The 19,619-nt window shown below is 47.2% G+C and overlaps 2 protein-coding genes across 2 annotated transcripts; one reads left to right on the forward strand and one right to left on the reverse strand.

Annotated features, from left to right (window-relative positions):
• Nucleotides 1–9,622: 9,622 nt before the first annotated feature.
• LOC142765281 (uncharacterized) lies at nt 9,623–13,100 on the reverse strand. The gene is made up of 3 exons (XM_075866020.1): nt 11,957–13,100; nt 11,307–11,424; nt 9,623–10,954 (listed from the first exon to the last, which is right to left on the reverse strand). Exons 1-3 carry the CDS (start codon nt 13,013–13,015, stop codon nt 9,831–9,833), a joined length of 2,301 nt encoding a protein of 766 aa, XP_075722135.1. The 5' UTR covers nt 13,016–13,100; the 3' UTR covers nt 9,623–9,830.
• A 285-nt stretch (nt 13,101–13,385) lies between these two features.
• Nucleotides 13,386–17,493, forward strand: LOC119169115 (BEN domain-containing protein 5). The gene is made up of 11 exons (XM_037420217.2): nt 13,386–13,717; nt 13,775–13,914; nt 14,009–14,110; nt 14,388–14,643; nt 14,760–14,807; nt 15,499–15,537; nt 15,623–15,667; nt 15,770–15,847; nt 15,932–15,969; nt 16,647–16,866; nt 17,336–17,493. The coding sequence occupies exons 1-11, from the start codon at nt 13,525–13,527 to the stop codon at nt 17,476–17,478; spliced, it is 1,302 nt and encodes a 433-aa protein (XP_037276114.1). The 5' UTR covers nt 13,386–13,524; the 3' UTR covers nt 17,479–17,493.
• The last annotated feature ends 2,126 nt before the right edge of the window (nt 17,494–19,619 follow it).

The raw sequence follows: 19,619 nt of genomic DNA on the forward strand, positions 1-19,619 counted from the left end.
TGCATGATTCATGGGCGATAGACACTGCTAGTGCATCAGATGGAAGTCTTTCATAGTCCTCCTCAATTTATTCCATCTCATGGAGCACTTTTTCTACACACAAAGCGACTCTTTCACTAAGTGATCCACGTTGACACCCTTCGGACTCTTCAAGAGGCTGAACTGAAGCACTAAGTTTTGCGGACAAGCGTAATGCAGCGACGCTGGATCTATTCTTTTTTGTCGTTGACGCATTCAGGCATTTCAGAGTAACCCATCGCAATCACCGATTGACGAAGTACTTGTAAAGCAGCTACCACCTCCGAAAAAAAAAAAAACCAGCGCAACCGAGGAAAAGTCTGCGAAGTGCGCCGCTCACTACCCGCGCCGCTGCCATCAGCGCCCCTAGCAGCATTGGCACGCTGAAGGGCCTTCTCCGGCAAGCGAAAAGCGCCGCGCTCATCACACCTCGCCATTCTAGCCACCCTAACCTGGTCATTCACCTCCTGCCCCTCGACCTCCTCTTCATGGGAGCACGAAGCGCCTCCCTTCTCCCCCAAGTGGAAAAGAGGAAACTGGAAGACCCAAGCTGAAAACACCCCCAGCAACAGCAGCCTGCTGAAAGCTTGCGGCCTCTATACCGAGGAAGCTCACCCTCTTTTCTTCCACGTCAGGCGCCCCTTCTGGCCAAACGCCCACATGACGACACCAATAGCTGACGACACCAATAGCCTCGAAATTGACAGGGATTACTTTGACATGCTCACATGCCAGGCAACAGAAGGGACAGTCGCAAAGGCCGCATCACAGCAGGTCCTGTTGAAGCCCACGTCGACTGTCGTGTCCAATCGCGTAAGTCGACACACCATGGCCCGCTCCCAGTAGGACTAGCGCCGCCCTTTCATCGTTGTTTGAAGGAGGTTGACATGTCGCCTTAGAAGACGACATTAACGAAGTGCGCGCGGGGCACTGGCGCTGTGGCACGAGCGCGAGCCTGGCGTCGAACGCTGGCCAGGAGTGACTCCAACGCCTGGGCTACGCTTTGAACTTGTTCACGTTTCCTGTCCTTTAATAAATCGTCTACAGTCACAAGCGGCTGTACAGACGTAACAGTTGGCGACGAGGAAGACTGGATCGACTCATCGGCACTCCACCGACGTCAAGGAAATAACATGGCGACGCCCGACTTCGGTCGGCTACCCGAATTCAGCGGCAGCCCCAGCTCCTGGAGATCCTGGTATGGGAGGCTACAGTTCTTCTTCGAGGCTAACGAGATTACGGACGCATCGAAGAAACGTGCTCATCTGCTAACGCTGTGCGGGGAACAGACTTATGACATCGTCTGCGCCCTCGTTCAACCCAAGCAGCCCAACCAAGTGAGCTACGAGGACATAGTCAAGATGCTCAAGGCTCACTTCGATCCACAACCGTCTGAGGTCTTCTGCAGGGCACGATTCCAGCGACGTGACCAAAAGCACGACGAAACGGTCAGTGATTACGTCACGGCGCTCAAGAAGCTAGCAGCAGATTGCAATTTCGGGACAAGCGCAGACACTGCAGCGAATCCGACAATGCTGCCTATGGACGTCATGCTGCGTGATCGTTTCGTTTGCGGTCTTCGGAACGAGCAGGTCCAGCAACGGCTCTTCGCAGAAAAGGACTTGACGTTCAAGAAAGCTTTCGACCTTGCACTGCGAGCTGAAAACGCCATCGAAGACCAGAAACGCGTGAAAACCGAATTTAAAGAGTTTCACGAATCCTGCATAAGCACATGCAAGATAGACAACCAAGGTCACTCTAGTGCCTCTGCCCAAAAGAAGAAACAACGCTGTTGGCGTTGTAACGCGCTACATAATCCGGACACTTGCAAGTTCCAGACAGTCTCCTGCAACTACTGCAAGAAACGCGGACACATTGAAAAAGCCTGTCTGAAAAAGCGGAAAGAAGCAAAAACGAGCAACAGCATCGAATATCCCCAACAAGGAACTTCGACAGCTGCCTCAGCACCAGTGTCGACTCAGCAGGACTCATCAGACGTGGCCCTTTACGAGCTCAACACCGTAACCAACGCGTTCAGCACACAGAAGGTCATGACTCGGCTACGCGTACATGGCAAGTTCTTGGATTTTGAAGTCGACTCGGGTGCAGCCTGCACACTCATCAGTGAGGTCACGTTCAAAGCTACGTGGACAGATGATCGACCACGGCTTCAGACCGACAACATGCTCCTACGCACATGGTCAGGACAGTCTCTTCGAGTTCTCGGATGTGCAACGGTGATTGTTACGCACGGAAACAAAACCATGACACTACCACTTGTTGTCATCAAGGGAGCAGGTTGTAACCTCCTTGGACGAAACTGGTTTCCTCACCTGGGTATACAGATCACGGGCATCAATGATGTATCCGGCGATGAACTTGTTTCGAAGCTTCTTGACAAGTACCAATCTGTATTCAACGAGGACATATCAGGACACATCGGTCCAGCGGTACAACTAGACCTCGTGGAAGGAGCGAAACCAAAGTTCCTAAAAGCACGGCCGGTTCCTTTCGCGCTCCGGTCAGCTGTAGAAGCAGAATTGGATCGACTGCAAAGTCAAGGCATAATCGAGCCAGCACAGCATTCGGATTGGGCAACGCCTCTCGTACTGGTTCGAAAGAAGAATGGCTCGTTGCGAATATGCGGCGACTACCGTTGCACAGTGAACCAGGTATCAAAGAAGGCAGACTACCCACTTCCCTCAACTGATGAAGTGCTCAGCCACTTGAGGGGAGGCAAGGTCTTCAGCACCCTGGATTTAGCACAAGCGTACCAGCAACTTCACGTGACGCCAGAGACAGCAGAGATATTGACCCTGAACACGCTGAAGGGACTATACAGGGTCAAGAGATTGCCTTTCGGAATTTCTGCAGCCCCAGCCATTTTTCAACGTTTTATGGAGACAATGCTGTCAGGCATCACAGGCGTGTGCGCATACCTAGATGACGTGATCATCAGTGGGAAAGACTCCACGGAACACGCCGAGAGACTGGAAGAAGTGCTGAAGAGGCTACGAAACTACAATCTGCGCCTCGGAAAAAACAAGTGCTGCTTTGCGGTGCGACAAGTTTTCTTTCTGGGACACCGAATCGACGAGACAGGCGTCCACACAAACGAAGAGAAAGTTCGAGCCATAACGGACGCTCCAGCACCAAACTGCAAACAAGCGCTTCAATCATTTCTCGGAATGCTGGCTTTCTACGACAGATTCTTGAAGAACAGGGCAACAGTTGCCAGCTGCCTATACCAGCTTCTTCAGAAGGACGCCACGTGGAGATGGGAGACAAAGCATCAAGAAGCCTTTGACAAGCTTAAGGCATTGCTGCTCAGTCAGACCGTACTGGCACACTACGACGAACAGAAGGAGCTTCTTGTCTCTTGTGATGCTTCACCATATGGCATAGGAGCTGTTCTGTCTCAACGTGATGACCAGAATAGAGAGGCGCCAATCGCTTTTGCATCTCGGACGCTAGGGCCGGCAGAACGCAAATATGCTCAATTGGACAGAGAAGGCCTTGCTGTGGTGTTTGCAGCCCACAAGTTCCACAAGTATATTGCGGGAAGAAAGGTGACTTTCGTCACTGACCACCAACCACTGCTCGGCATACTGGGTCCACAAAAGCCAACGGCTCAAGTCCTTTCTCCACGGATGACCAGATGGTGCATCAAGTTATCGGCGTATGACTACAGCATAATCTACAGGCGTGGCAAGAACCATCAAAACGCGGATGCGTTGAGCCGTTTGCCATTACAAGAACGTCTCGATGAACCCTGGCCTCCAGGTGACGTACTATTGTTCGAAGCGTTATCGAGACCTCCGTTGACTGCTGCCGAGATAGCACGCCTGACACAACAAGACAGCATCATGCAGAGGTTGTACAAGGCAGTGCAGGATGGTACAGTGGAGAAACTCACTGGAGATGAGTTTGCTCCTTACCGACGACGAGCGACCGCACTAGCACTACAGCGCGAGTGCATCACACTTGGATCCCGAGTGATCATACCGAGCTCAGCACGATCCCGTGTTCTGGCACTTCTGCATGCGGGTCACAGAGGCATGGTAGCCATGAAGAAGTGCGCAAGGAGCTACGTATGGTGGCCCGGAATGGACAAGGTGATCGAGGAAACGGTGCGACAGTGCCGTGAATGCCAAGCAACGCAAAAGAGCCCACCCAAAGCTCCTATTCCTACGTGGGACCGTCCCCAGACAGCATGGAACACGGTGCACGTTGACTTCGCGGGGCCACTACTCGGACGCACCTACTTAGTTGTTGTGGACGCATACACAAAGTGGGTGGAAGTCCGGCACGTGACACAAGCAACATCCGCGGCTGTAATCGACGTGCTCCGAAGCCTCTTTGCAACGTTCGGCATTCCCCGAAAGGTCATCTCCGACAACGGAAAAGCATTCATCTCCAACGAGATCAAGCAGTTCTATGCGTCGAACGGCATACAGGCTGCAACCTCACCAGCATATCATCCGGCAACAAACGGCCAGGCAGAACGCTATGTGGCGGAGCTGAAAAGAGCGCTGTTGAAAGATGCAGACAAGTCCATACAGTGCCGACTTGCAAGATTTCTGTATCGGCAGCACACGACAATACACACTACCACAGGTATGACACCGGCGAGAGCGATGTTCGGACGAGAATTGCTCTGCCCTCTCGATCTTCTTAAGCGGGAGACGGATAAGCGAAGTCCTGAGAGCCAGGAGGCATTGCAAAAATCACGCCGCTTCGCTATAGGGGATAGAGTGCTTATCCGGCAGTTTTTGAAAAAGCCAGATTGGATTGAAGGCGAAATACTGCGCCGCGTCGGACCACGATCCTGGCTTGTAAAAAGCGACCAAGGAAAGGTTCGGCGTCACCTCAATCACATGAGGAAAACGAGTCAGACCAGACAAACAACCCAATCGCGGACAGATTGGAGCGCAGCTGACGATCTCTTGGACGCAACGCCAGAAGAGTACGCCATCGAGCTCAGCTGCTCAACCGCCTGAATCGCCCGAGATGCAAGATCACACTCCCTCGCAACCGTCGACGTCACAGGCAGTGGCCACTCGGCAACTGCGACCACCAGAGGTTAGGCGACCTCCAGACCGCTATGGAGACTTCGTCTAAGGGAGGAAGAGTGACATGTCGCCTTAGAAGACGACATTAACGAAGTGCGCGCGGGGCACTGGCGCTGTGGCACGAGCGCGAGCCTGGCGTCGAACGCTGGCCAGGAGTGACTCCAACGCCTGGGCTACGCTTTGAACTTGTTCACGTTTCCTGTCCTTTAATAAATCGTCTACAGTCACAAGCGGCTGTACAGACGTAACAGAGGTTTTGGCTGGTTCGAGTGGGACGAGACTCGCTGTTTGCATGCGGTGACCCGGCGGACTCCCTTACTGGTTTTTCGTCCGTTTTTTGCAGGGTTTTGGTGAGGTTTTTTGTCCCTTTTTTGTCCTTTTCGGTCAGCTTAGGCCAGCTTCTAACTGACTTGGTAGCCTCGTGGTAGTTTTACCACGATGACTACCAACCTTCTCTCGCAGATTAGGCCCCAAGTGCACTACGCGCACATGCCTAACGGCGTCGACAGTGCCGACATTTGCAGGGAGCTCGTAAAGCATTTCAAGCTCAGTGAGCTGAAATGTGTGCAGAAATATGGGATGGGGAAGTTTGAAGTGACATTCGCGAACGATAAGGCGAGTCGGCAGTTTTCCGACAATCCAGTCCTCGCTATTCACGATGCGAGGATCAGGTTCCAGTACCGAGGTGTTCGGGTCAAGGTAGTGCGCGTTACTGGCTTCCCGGCGGACACGGATGTGCGCATCATAGCGCAATTGTTGGGAATGTATGGCGTTGTTTTGGATGTGTCGCGAGAGGAATCAGCGTTTCTGCCGGGAGTCTTGAGCGGCATTCTCGTGGTCAGAATGGAGATGCACAAGAGTGTCCCCAACCTCCACCAGGTGAGGGACGTCATCGTCCAGTTTGAGTACGAGGGTGTCGCGCGGGTTTGCCGGCGATGCTGCAGAACCGGACACCATGCGGCGAAGTGTACTGCACCACAGTGTGTGCACTGTGGGGTTTTTGGTCATGACTAGTTCGCGCTCAAATGCGAGCACTGTGGCGGCGATCATGGTTCCTCAGAGTGCAAGGCGCGGACGAATTCGTCGGCTGCCCCGCCTGTAGCCTCTTCTTCCCAAGAACAGGTGAGCGGCGTTGCGGAGGATCGGGAGGTACTCCAGGGGACGCCAAGGGCTCGACCCAGCCACAGCCGGAGCCTATTAGCGAACGGGCTCCAGGAGGGGAAGAGCAAGAGGCGGGGTTGGAATAAGCTGAGGCCCCTACCCTTTCTGCTGCCGCCGAACAGTCGCCAGCCTCGCCTGCCGGGGCGTCCGAGAGCAGCCCTGCTGACGCGCCTACTGCCGAGGACAAGAAAGAACCCATGAGCTGGACCGACGCTGCTCGGGGCAAGAAACGGCGGGCCGGCCGATCACCAGGGCCCTCCAAGGAGAAGCTGGCGGCAGCTCCGAGTGGCGGCCCTGGCAGCCAAAAGGATGACCTCCCTGTTGTGAAGCGACCCGCAGCGACAGTCTGACAAGGAATCTACCTCGTCGACTGTCATGAGCAGTATCACGGGTAAGTTGAGCAACAGTTCTTCTTGCCCTAACTGTGGAACAGGCAATTGCGAGTGTACGGTATTGTCTGCCACCAGGTACTCGTCCACGAACGAGGACTCCCTCTCCGAGGGGAACTCTCAATCGTAGGTTTATTTTAGGTAGCTTTTCAGCAGCTGATACCTTCGAGTATTTGCTGTTTCCTCCCTCTTCTGTGTTTTTCTTTTCGCTTCTTGTCTATCCTAGTGCCTGTTTTCTCTCCTATCTTTCATCATGGCTTCTTCTCTCACTATTGCTACCTTTAATTGTCGAGGTATCACAAGAGCAGCGAAACAAGCCGAGGTTATATTTAGCTCGGTCTCGCAAAATAGACATTCTCCTTTTGCAAGAAACATCTGTGTCTAGATAACGACAGATTAAGAACTTCGATAGAACGTTTGGCACCAAATCCTACTGGAATTATGGCGGCGCACGTTGCCAAGGAGTTGCTGTCATTTTAACGCCACGATTCAGCGGTTCTGTGCTACGCTACATTAGGGATTCGGATAGCCGTGTTTTGTCGGTGGATTTCGACTCTGGCGTTAGAATTGTGAATGTTTATGCTCCAGCACAGTACGGACAGCAGAAAGATTTGTTTAACTCCTTAGATTCTTATCTAGTTGGCCCTTCCTGTGTCGTTTTAGTAGGCGATTTCAACTGTGTTTTAGAGCAAGCATATCACGTTTCCCTCAAAGGAACTCCAAAGTTTAGAGACCGAAACGGCGACCTAGAGTTGCGGGAGCTTGTCAAAGAGCTGGGGCTTGTCGATGCTTGGCGGTCCCTCCGCCCTCTCCAGTCAGGACTGACTTGGACATCAAGGGGAGCCGGTCGAGGATCGATCGTTTTTATGTCTCGCCCTCGCTTGCTCCTAGCATGCACTCTAGCTGGCTGTGTTCTTCCGCATTGAGTGACCATAGCCTCCTTGCATTGACATTTGCTGACTCTGGTTTGGTGCCATGGGGGCAAGAGACCGTGGCGTTTAAATCCGCGGCTCCTTAAAGATAAGCACGCCACAAAAGAAGTAGCAACCCAGGTGAAAATTTCCTGCTGGTTTTCTGTTGGGAGTTGTTGGTTTTTGATGGAACCAGCAGTTAATCTGCTGGTTTCTTGCTGGTTGTACTGGTTCCAGCAGGGTGCCTACTGGTTTTCTGCTGGTTCCAGCAAAGTGCCTACTGGTTCTTACTGGTTTGCTGATGGTCCCAGCAAGCTACCTGCTGGTTGTGCTGGTTCCAGCAGTGTGCCTACTGGTTTTCTGCTGGTTCCAGTGGGGTGCCTACTGGTTCTTTACTGGGACCAGTACCCTGTCTGCTGGCTCTACTGGTACCAGCAGGATGCTTGCTGGTTTTCTGTACTGGTTCAAGCAGGCTACTGGTTTCACCCTGGGATGCTGCTGGGACCATTAGGCAATACCGGACGGTTCTCAGCTGCTTGAACTGATTATAGTGGTGGTCCACTTCGTGGTTTCCTGAGAACTCTAACTAGCCGAAACATTCAATCATGAGGCTTGTATCTTCTGATTATAACTAAGACTTTACTGTACTTGAAAGTGGTGTGCCAATACATTGAGCAATTAAGATGTAGTATAGAGAAATATGACGTAGAGACTGTTTATACAGGTTTCAAAAAACAAAAGTCAAGGGAATTCAAGGCAGTGTCTTGGGTTTTCGAAGGACTAAAGAAGATATCCAAAGAATATTTTTGTGGGTGCTCTGCATTTCAACATTCTGACTAGTTCTAATAAGTTTATATTATAATGAACATAGTGCTTGTGATAGTGAAGCCTTTATTCCACAAGAAGTAGTTCACTACACACAAAAAATGTTCAGATTAGCTGCGGAGACTTTTTAAGCATAAACTAGGCTTTGCTTCGTTGGAGTATACTAACTTAACATGCTGCTCACATGATGGGGAAACCAATTTTGTGGCATAAATGCACGAGACATAGTGAAGCAGAGAGATAAGTCGAGAAAGAGACAATGTACGACAAGGTTGACGTACAGGTGGGGAAATGAACAATAAAAAATGTCGTGAAGAAAACAGTGCAACACCAGAAGGGAGCCAGCACCTAAGCCACAGTAGGTGTCTATCGCTTCATTAACAGTGTTTCATATTTTTAATGCCCTGAAGAACAAAGCATATTGGTGCTGAAATGAAGTTTGGTGAATCTACACTGCTGCCTAAGCACAAAGAAGCAGCTCATAGACAAATTCCTAGACTTTTAGGCTTCGAATATGTTCTTTTTTATTTCAATGGTTTTATTGTTATTTAATTTGGAAACATACATGTACAAAGGATACAGAGAAAAAAGGGAGGAATTTTGAAGAGTTGCATGCACCCTGAACACACAAGGTGTGTTCAAATATAAAGGGGTGCTCAAACGTTCCCAGGCTGCTACGCTTGTAATCTTATGACAGCACTGCCTGGGAACATTTGACCAACCCAGTGCACATTAAACCTTGTACTGTACAACAGCGCACACTTTCTCTTCTTTTTTTTATAATACAAAATGTTTACACCCAGAGACAGGGCTAAAGCTGGGCTTAAACAATGAGAATTGTCAATACTCACAATCATGAAGTTTATTAGTAATTCAAGAGGCACTCGACAGTATACAGCATGAATTTGCACAAATTGGCAATAGCTAAATCAATTGAAAATGGCATTTCTCACTTCCTCTAAAAACAACTGTTTCACTGCACAATCCACAAACATCTACACCTGCAGTTCACTGACATGTGGAGGTTCTTTTTAACAGCCCATTCATTTAACAGCTTGACATGCAATGACAATGCGGTGTACACATCTGAGGTTTCTACTCATATCATTGTAATTTAGAAGGTGGCTTGAGCAGTGAATTATTAATAAAGCCACAACACACAAGGAACAAAAAAAACTAATTTTACAGATGTGAAGTGTTTCTGACAAAAAGTACAAAAAGTAGGTATAAGAAGGTATTGGTGCGATTTTTATATGATGAGACCTTTTTATAGAATGATGAAACTAATTCAATGTTGCTCTTAAGCGTCCCTTTAACAACCACCAGAGAGCATTTTCAAAGAAATTCTCTGAAAAAAACACTTTCTATTGACCTCTACATAGTTGCAAGGGACAACACTGGCAGACAGCTCCACTAGCTGTTGGGAATTCGCATCCTCTGATTTCATTATGTGCTCAGTGCCAAATGCACGACGTGACAAGAATGTTTGACAGTGCAAAAATCCTTACATTTCCTGACGAATCCCTAATAGAAACAATGTGCTTCAACTTCAAGCACGTTCCCAAATATATTTGCAATACAGTGCTGTCACTTTTGTTCGGCCTTGAGTACTGCTCACTGTGAAACCGAACACCCGGTGATACAATCACTCGGTCATGTTCCATGACACGGCCCCTAACGATGTTGCCAACATGGTCCTGCACAAGGTGAAGCAGCTGGTCAGACACAGCTCGGGGTTTGCTGAGCAGTAAACCACCTTTACTATTTGATGGGCCAGCTTTTGTCAAAAACTTCAGAGTGCAAGGGCTAGCTGAAGCCTTTAGATACCTGAAGTTGCTGGCCATCATTAAGCGCTCTACAATCTGCAGTGGGGCACCTTTTGCTGATGTGACCAGCTGCTTAATTTGGCCAATGTTAGACTCAAAAGCAAAACATGAATGTGCCCAAAGAGGTCCTTGGTTCAGAACACTCTGAGCCATGTGCAACAATTGATGTACATTGAAAGTCATGTTTTTTTCTCCATAGAGAAACTGCATGTCGACAACAAACTTTACCAAGCAGTCTGTGCTTACAGAAATGTCACTGAGGGACACTGTGTCCTGCAGAAGAAGGGCAATACCTTTCACAAGCAATGCAAAATGTTTAAGATACTGCCGTGGAAGTAGGCCTTCCAGACAAGGCAATGAAAAATACAGTAGCCATTGCTGCCACTCCGAGGCTTTCCAATACTTTCTCAGAGAAACTGAGCGGGGAAGTCGTGGCATACAGCTATGCGGCTTTATAGAGCACAAACGTTGATCTAATACTGCCACAGTTTGTGGTGCCCCAATGTAATATTCCTCGCCTACATTAGAGAGCCAGTCCTCCGTCATCTGCCGTGCCACACCTAGAAGCACACAATGCATATAATCTGGAGTAAAGCCCCAGATTATATTAAAGTGCTGAAGATTAATCAAAGGCGTGATGCCTTTTGCTCCCTGTACTGGTCTTCCAGCTTCAGCAGCCTTGGCCATGATTTCCTTTGTGCCTTCTGCTGTCCTGTCAGGTGAAACAGTGTCCACAGGATACTTGACAGTTCCTGTTTGGCAATAGTAAGAAAAAAAAACAGAGAACCTCACAAATTTAGAAGTTTGTAAAATCTCGCACAGCTAAGCTTGATTGTAAATGGCACACTTGTTTTCAGTGATATTTCTGAGAATTTACTTCTAGAACACATTTAGAAAAACATACTATGTGCCAGAATTTGGAAACATAGAATCGCTACGACATAAAGCACATTTTTGCCTCTGAGATGAGAAATGGCAACCCCAGATACATTAAACAAGGTGAATGTTTACATAAAAATTGCTAAAAAAGAGAGAAACTCTGATCAACATATCTAGTCAGAAATCTGACTCCATGTTATGCAGTAATGCGACATCTTTACTAACCATTCACAGCTGCCCCTGGATGCAAGCACCATCCACAGCCATAATACCCATTAAACTGGGTTAGGTGCTGCATGGCTGCCCGTGCTGGTGCATCAGCGCTGCAGCTGAAGCAGTACACCTGCATGAGCAAGGACAAAAAAGGAAGCTGTTAGCCCTAACTACCCTCTGCAATGAAGTACAACAAAAAGGAAATGGATAGAGGGCTTGTTTTCTTTGCCAGACACAAGTCAATTATTGCAGTAGACATTGAGGACAAGGAAAAGATCGGGTGATGTTATTAACAGTTTTCAATTGATAACAATCCATTCAGAAGAAGCACTTTTCATGCTTTTGCATAAAGGGACATGATCTCCGTAAGTTGTAACAGTTACAGTAAACACAATGCAGTAAATACCACTTTGACACTTAGATAATTGACAGTATTTAGAGATAAAGTCGCACTAGAAAAGAATACACACAAAGATGAACTAGTGTGCCATCCTCCATGGTGTCATTATGCCCAAGTGGCCTGGATTTCATCATGACTGGAAGAAATTAGCTGGCACAACAATGTAGCCTCGTCTATGCATTGTAGCTCAGTGCAGCATTTACAACTAGAATGTCTTGAAGTCGTGTTGTTCAAGCAGCTTTAATAATTAAAAAAAAATTACCTTGGAATGCACAGTTTCGTTGCCTGCCTTCCATGTGATCCCACTGGTCGACAAACCGTCCATTTGTTCAACAAATGCGTTCAGTAGGAGAGTCATGTCGGGATGTTTCTGGCCATACCACAGAGCAGACACAAGCACATTTTTCTGCCTCATGTACACTGGGAGTTCATTCACCATCACTTGAACGGGCCACACAGAAAACTTCGATGACTTGAACACGGCGCTTCCATCACTGTTAACAGTGAGAGTGATATCATTTTTTGATGTCAATTCGCGCCTAAGTGCCCTGTATAAGGTGCCATCTATTATGTCTGTCATTTCATCTTTGTCGACAGACATACTCTCGTTTATTGAATTCAGTCTTTCGTGGAGTGCAGTGCTCGCATCATTCTCGGCAAGTAACGAAGACAGCAACTTTGCGATGGGCAGGGTTATGAAAAAGTGGCCATCGCGTAGCATCTGCGGCCCACTGTTACGTTGCCCGCATACGGTGCACGTTACCCGCACTGCATTCCGCGCTGCAAGGTCGCCACTTGTTACGGCAAGGAGCGTCATACAGTTTTCACAGTAGAAGTGTAACCGGGCGGCTTTTATTTCTGCCCCGACACTCTTCTTGAAAAGATATTTAGTAACTGGTATATCATGTCGTTCAAGTATGTGCATTATCAACTTTTGGAGTGCTTCGACTCCCTTCCAAGGGATGCCAAATTCGAGGACAAAATTGACAGTCAGTGCCAGCAAATCGTCACTAGAGAAGCTCCCTAAATCTCCCTGTGGCTCGTCTGTCATTTCTGCGCCAACGGAAGGCTGCGGCTCGTCACTTGGGGCCGCTTCATGTGCCGATTCAGAGTCACAGTCGCCTTCAACATCAGTCTGCGGAGGTTGCGTCAGTACGCGAAGTGCTGTCGGAGCAGTCGACCCGCCAGCGACATTTGTGTCCTGCTGCAGTCCACGACGTGATTGTTGCACGCTCGAGGCTGATCTTTCGAGATATGTTTTCGTTGAATACGGGATGGCGGAGGCGCTGCCTGGGTTTAGGTATTCCTTTCTACGAGGCATACTCCCTCAGTGCGGATCCACGCAAATATCGCACTGCAAACTCACCGAAAACCTTCTAAGTAATGAAGCCACATGTTGTGTTCACGCGCACAATCACGACAGTTCGCTCATAGTTCGCTCGGACTCGCACATTCTCCATGATCTCACACAATCAAACGACTTGGATTGGCTTGTACGGCGTTGAATTAGTTGGATTGCAACCCGGATTTCAAAAACACATATCTATTTAATTATATCTTAGTAAGTTTATACATTGTTTATAACATGAACAGTTTTTACACCTGTTTATAAGCTTATTTAAAGCATTTTTTATTTGTTTATAGGTGTATTTATTTATTTATTTTGTTCCGCACGCAGTTATTGGTATTGCCCAGTCTTGCCGCTAGGAGTTGTTATGGTGTTATTTTTAATGGACACGACACGTGCGCGACACGCGACTGCTACATTTTTTTCAGAGATTGGTGTGTGTGTGATGCCATTTAAGGCTTTGTTAAATCATCAGTACTACCATGTACGCTGTTGTTCGTTTCCTGGACGATCACGACAAACGGTTACACGTCATTCACGTGCATGACATCGAGAAGTTTGATCCCAAAGACACCAGCGACTACGACAACCGCTTTGTTTACAGCGCGTACTGGCGAGACCCCGTGGATGACACAAACACTGGTTTGTACAACACGCAAGTCTTGATGCTGGCAGGTATGTGTGGTATGTGAAATGTTACGGTTCCAATTTTATAGTCGTAATTTCTTACAGAAAGCGAAGATGACGCCCGCGCGAAAATGCGGGCCAAGAGGTTGGTGATACCAAAAATACCTATGCAAGAAACGACGTCAGATGATGATCCTGATGAGCTCGTGGAGTCCCAAACAAAAAGAAAAAAGGCTGAAAGAAAGGTTGCTATTTATGCTGCCTACATTTTGAAACGGCTGAAAACTTGCTGGTCTTGCATTGATCATCATCTGTAATTGTGCTTTCGACTTCTTTCAGAAACAAAAGAACGACAGAGCAAATGCTAAAAAAAACATGTATGACGAAATTCTTAAAAAGAATCTGGAAAAAGCGCACTCTGGGCGTAAACCTAGAGCACAGGTAAGTGTGCCATGGTCTTCATTAGTGCACTGTACTATAAAAGAAGCATTTTTTTTTACTGAAAGCAAAACCCTCATGAGACCCTTGAAGGCTACAGCTAGGGCACAATAAATAGACAGGGACAACAGAAGAAAGCACAAAGTGAAGCGCCGATACTTGTGTTGCTTCTGTTGTTCCTGTCTATTGTGCACAGTAGCCTTCAAGATGCAATACCAACTAGCCCACCAAGCCATCCTAGTGAATTCATGAAGTCATTTTTTGCATGATGAAATTTCAGCCAAGGAAAGGGACAGACACTCCGTCGGACAGCGGGTCCTCCGATAGTGATGAATTGTGCCCAAAAAGTGAAATTCTTCAAATGAAGAAGAAGAAAGACGTGTGGAAGGCGAGAACGAAGGCGCTGGTGGTTAAAGAGCTTGAGAAGGACAGAGACATGTGGAAATTGCGTGCTGAGGAGCTGCAGCACGACAACCAGTTTCTAAAGCAGCAGGTTGCAAGCCTGCAGAGATCCCTTGAAAGCAAGCTTTTCAAGCGTAAGAATGCTTTTTGCTCTGCATTATTTACTTGACAAAAGCTCCATGTATAATGATTACATGACAACTCATGTGCTACATAAAAACTTGTGCACCCTTTTTTTGTGTACATGCAGTTGCAGTAGAACAAGACCGGGTGCCTTGCAGTCGGGGCATGTTGTCAGGTTTGTTTCCCCATAAGAACTGCATACACCTATGCTCTTGAGTAAATGCATCAGTTCCATATTTCACTGGGACAGTAATATAGCATACTTTGACCTGTTTAATGAAGTCAGCTTTTTTATTATTTATTTATTCATATTTTGTCTAAGCAACTCGCTCAGTAGTATGTGCAAAGTAAAGGTTATAGAGATTTGGCTTTACTTGATGAACTTGCCGAACGAGTTCAAAGAGTGCTGCACTTTTTATTTGTTTTGAAAAAGTGCCCGCCAAACACAGCATGAATTAACTTTGGAGTGTAAGTTCAGCTGTTCTGCAGTAAGATGGCAGCTTCAGTCAGTATGTAATATAGAAGATGCTAGTGCCATGATAATGAAATGATGTTGGTTCTTTGAAAGTGGAGGTGGATAGATGAAAGTAAAGTTTGAACTGTAAAACAGAGTAGCCAATCGAGAAAACCTCGAACGAACAAAATTTTTCCTTGGTATGGTTTATCGCTATGTTACATTGTGATTTTTGGTTTGAAAGTCCGAAGTGAATTGACTTGGAGATGTGCACCTCATCGTAGCTTTTAGAAGCAGCCAATGCTCTAAGGCACGCTCTGACTAGCATGAAGCTTTAAACAAAAGCATCCAGATTTAACAGGCTTGAGGGGTTGAAATCTAAACTTTTACACCTGAATCATTTTTATTACAGCACATTCTGAGACAGATGAAGGAGAAAGCTTCGTCGGAAGTGAGTACTTTGCTTCTTTTATAATACTTCCCTGCATTTCAAAACTGGAGTGACAGTTACTGTCACTATATCTTTGTAACTTTAGATCTGTTGATTATGGACAACATGGCCTGCAGTGAACGTGTTCTCCGTAAGTAACAGCTCTGGTTTCATAGACAGTAAACTTTGTTTCAATTAGAGCAAGTTGTGCACCAAGATAAGCCATTTTTGAATAATTCTAAATGTTGCGTAGCACCGTGCTCATCTACTGCTGTAGAACCAGAGGAAAGGACAAGCACTGTTGGTGGAGAAAAGAACACTACACATCCAGGTCAGCTCAGATGTCACCTCAGATATTCTGACAATAATTTTTTTTTTTTTGTGCCATGACAAGGACCTGATATCTTTCTTGCAGGCCCAAATGGAGATTTCATTTATATGGAAGATGGCTCTGTAAGTAATTTGCTCGAAATTTAATGTCACTGTCTGCAGCTGCTTTTCATGCTTAACCGTTTTTTTTTCTATTGGTAGTCACAGCTACTCTATAGATCTAGGTGGTATAGTTAATTACGAAAGCTTTCTTAAAGCTTCTTGCTTGCAGCATGTTTACCATTTTTATTTTTTTAGCATGCTCAAGTCTTCAGTTTTACTCAGTGTACTTTTTGAGAGAAGTATGAATACCGTTGGGACCAGCACACAGTTTTTCTTTTTTATTATCAGCAATAGCAAGGTGTACAGTGCTGATCACACCTGTCTTGAGCACCTGAGCAGTGCTGTGTGGATGAAATATGGCAAAATTCTAAAGCAGATACTCAATTTCACTGATACTTCTTGCATTCATGTGCAGTTGAATATACTAGATGAACCGCACAGGCTCAAAAGCATTGTCTCTAACAGAGTAACCAATAACATTTTACTGCATTTGATTTGCAGCACACCACTTGTGCACCATAGACAAGTGTGATAGACTGTACATACTATTCATGTGCTACATCGTTGTGTTGTGCCAGGTGCATTGGTTAAACAATTTGTTAGTTTTGTTGTATGTTTAGCAGAAGTAACATGCAGCATTTTTTGTTTCATTGCTCCTTACAGTAGGGATTTTCCTCCATTATTTTGCTTTTTCACAGTTCCATTTGACGAAAGGCGTAACAATAAGTGGTGTGTGTGCAAAAAAAATATTTGGGAACAAGAAGGCTACCTTGGTGGTGAAGGATGCTGCCCACGCTATATGGGGAAGCAACGTTCTTGCATCTAGGAGCGTCACAGGGACCGTTGGCTCCAGGAAGAGAGCATTGGGGGAGCAGCCCAAGCAGCCGCTGACACCGGAGAAACTTCTTGTTGTGTCAGGTACAACTAGCATGAATAGTTTTCCACAGCGCATGCAGGAAGTCATCTTTACACAGCCTGGCAGCATGAACGAAAATGAAAGAGTGAAATTCATGCTGTTTGCTTTGCGAGTTGTCAAAACAAAATTTTGGTATATAGGGTGAACAGAAGTTGCACTTTGTACTGGAAATATGGAAAGATATCTCTGAGTTTGGGTTAAATTTGATGGGGTGCATGGTAGGCTCCTATGCTCAACTGACAATCTGTTGCACATGAAACTGTGCACCAAATTTAACTGCCATCAGCTGCCGAACAGGACAACTTGGGTTTTGTGGAGCTTGCTGAAACTAAGTCATGCACATTCCTAATCCAGTGATGTCGGAGCTTTAGTGCTCAAACCCAAGCTCTGCCTCTATGGTGTGGCAGTTGTCGTTGCCGCAATCACTACTTTTTGTTGTCTAATGCTCAAAATCGACTCGTCTGTTTGTAGAAACACTCAAGCACTGGGGACAGCAGAAAGACGTCAACACTGCTGACACGGAAAAAAATCTGCCCAGGATCCTGGCTGAGAAGATCCAAGATCTCCTGAAATCGAAAGTGCGCAAGCAGATGTTTGACGATCAAGCACAATAAATTCTTAAACACTAAGGCTGTTTGTTTAACGCCCAATGCATGCTGTTAACTTGGCACAGGAATGTAGAACGTGCAAGTTACAATAAGCACTGACTTACTAATCGAATGGCACAACCATCTGGATAGCCATAAAAGTTATGTGCTTGTAACCCTAAAGTTGCTAAATTGGGCAGAAACATGCATTTGAGTTCGTTTGGGCACCACCTTGTTGATTGGGGGCGTCCTCCATCTCGGTGAGTAACAATTTTGTTGCATGTATGCAACCCTGAGCTGAAACCAGTAGCTGCTGGTTTCGGATACTGGTTTCAGTGACTGGTTCCATCAGCTACTGGTTCCATTACCTACTGGTTCCAATACCTACTGGTCCCATCACCTACTGGTCCCATCACCTACTGGTCCCATCAACTACGGGGAATGTGCTAATAAACCATCAATACTGGAACCAACAGAAAACCAACAGGAAATTTTCACCTGGGAAGCTTTCTCATTGGTTCACTCCTTGGCGATCTGAGCTTAGGCGGTAGCGAACGGGACACTGTGAAGGCCGGAGTTGAGGAGCGCTTTCAGTATTGGGGCAAGAGGCGGGCGCAGCAGGAGCGCGCCGAGATCAAAGCGGTCTCCGACGCGATTTTTCTGCTCTCAAAGCCATTGTCTGGCGGCCGGGGGGTAAGCGCGGCTCCTACTTCACTGCGCAAAGAATATAGAGTCCTGCTCCAGCGACCGCTTGCGGGCCACGGCACGCGTAGAGCAGTGGGAAATGGAGGCTCGGTGCAGCAGAAATGTCCTTCGCAGACACTTAGCTAGGAAGAGCTCAGCGAAAACCTCTTTGGTCAATCCACGGAACCACCTCCCACTTTCCACGGAACCACCTCCCACTTTCTACAGAACCACCTCCCACTCCGTACTCATTTCCTTTCACTAAAACTTACGAGGACTTTGATATTTGTGATACTCCTCTCGTCGAAGAGGAGGTGTTTGCAGCACTTAAATCCATGAACCGTAATCGTAGCCCAGGTTCAGATGGTTTGACAGTCGAGTTTTATGTCAACTTTTGAAAGGTTTTGGGGGGGGGGGGGCCTTTTACCACATCGGCAAACAGGCTTCTCCGTGAGGGGACCCTGTCAGCAACTCAAAAAGAGGGGCGGATCACTTCTGTGCAAGGATGAGACGAGACGCACCGACCTGAGAGCCTGGCAGCCCATCACCCTTCTAAACTGCGACTACAAGCTCATAGCTAAATACCTGTCCGTTGGACTCACTCCAGTGCTCACTACTGTTTTGGGTCCGTACCAGGCGTGTTGTGTCCAAAGTAGATCGTGCCAACTTCATGGTTTTGCTATCAGGAACCTTATAGAATGGTCGAATTCACGCAACCTAAGTGGAATCCTTTGTTCCTTCGATCAAGAAAAGGCTTTTGATATTATCAGTCATAAGTACATCTTTAAAATATTAAAGCAGGCGGGCTTCACTTCCAAGTTTATCAGCATGGCCAGGGCTCTCTACTTCCGTCCTAGTTCTGCTGTTGTCATACAAGATCGCATCTCGGAGTCTTTGGGTGTGTGCCGTGGAGTCAGACAGGGCGACTCACTGTCGCCCGCTCTCTACGTGCTCGCATTCGAACCGCTCTTGCAGAGGCTTTCTTAAGACACCAGCATAGGAAGATTTCCCCTTCCGCCAGGTTTCCCCCAGGTGGCAATGTTTGCCTATGCAGATGACCTCTCTATTGTCGTCCCGGACGAGGCAACTGTTTGCACCGTCTTGGACGTTATGGAGGGGTTATGGAGGCGCCAGGATAAATAAGTCGAAGAGCGCAGTCGTGTATCTGAACTGCGTTCCCTCCAGTCCACGTCCTGTACATGGCCTCCCCATGAAGAAGCGCCTGCGCATATTAAGTTTCTATTTCGAGCCATGTGGCCTGAATACCGAAAACTGGCGGTTAGCAAGGCAAAAGCTGACCGACAGGATTAAGAAACTCTGTGCCTTGTGTTGTCCGCTTACAGCTAAGGTCACGATAATTCGATCACTGTTGTTTAGTTTCCTTACGTAGAAGGTTCCGTTATGCCAGTTAATTCCCACACCAAGGTTATCTTGGAAAAGAAACATTTCCATTTCCTTTGGAGTCATGCCTCTCCTTTTGTGTC

Source organism: Rhipicephalus microplus, chromosome 6 (assembly GCF_043290135.1).
Source record: "Rhipicephalus microplus isolate Deutch F79 chromosome 6, USDA_Rmic, whole genome shotgun sequence".
Lineage (NCBI taxonomy): Eukaryota > Metazoa > Arthropoda > Arachnida > Ixodida > Ixodidae > Rhipicephalus > Rhipicephalus microplus.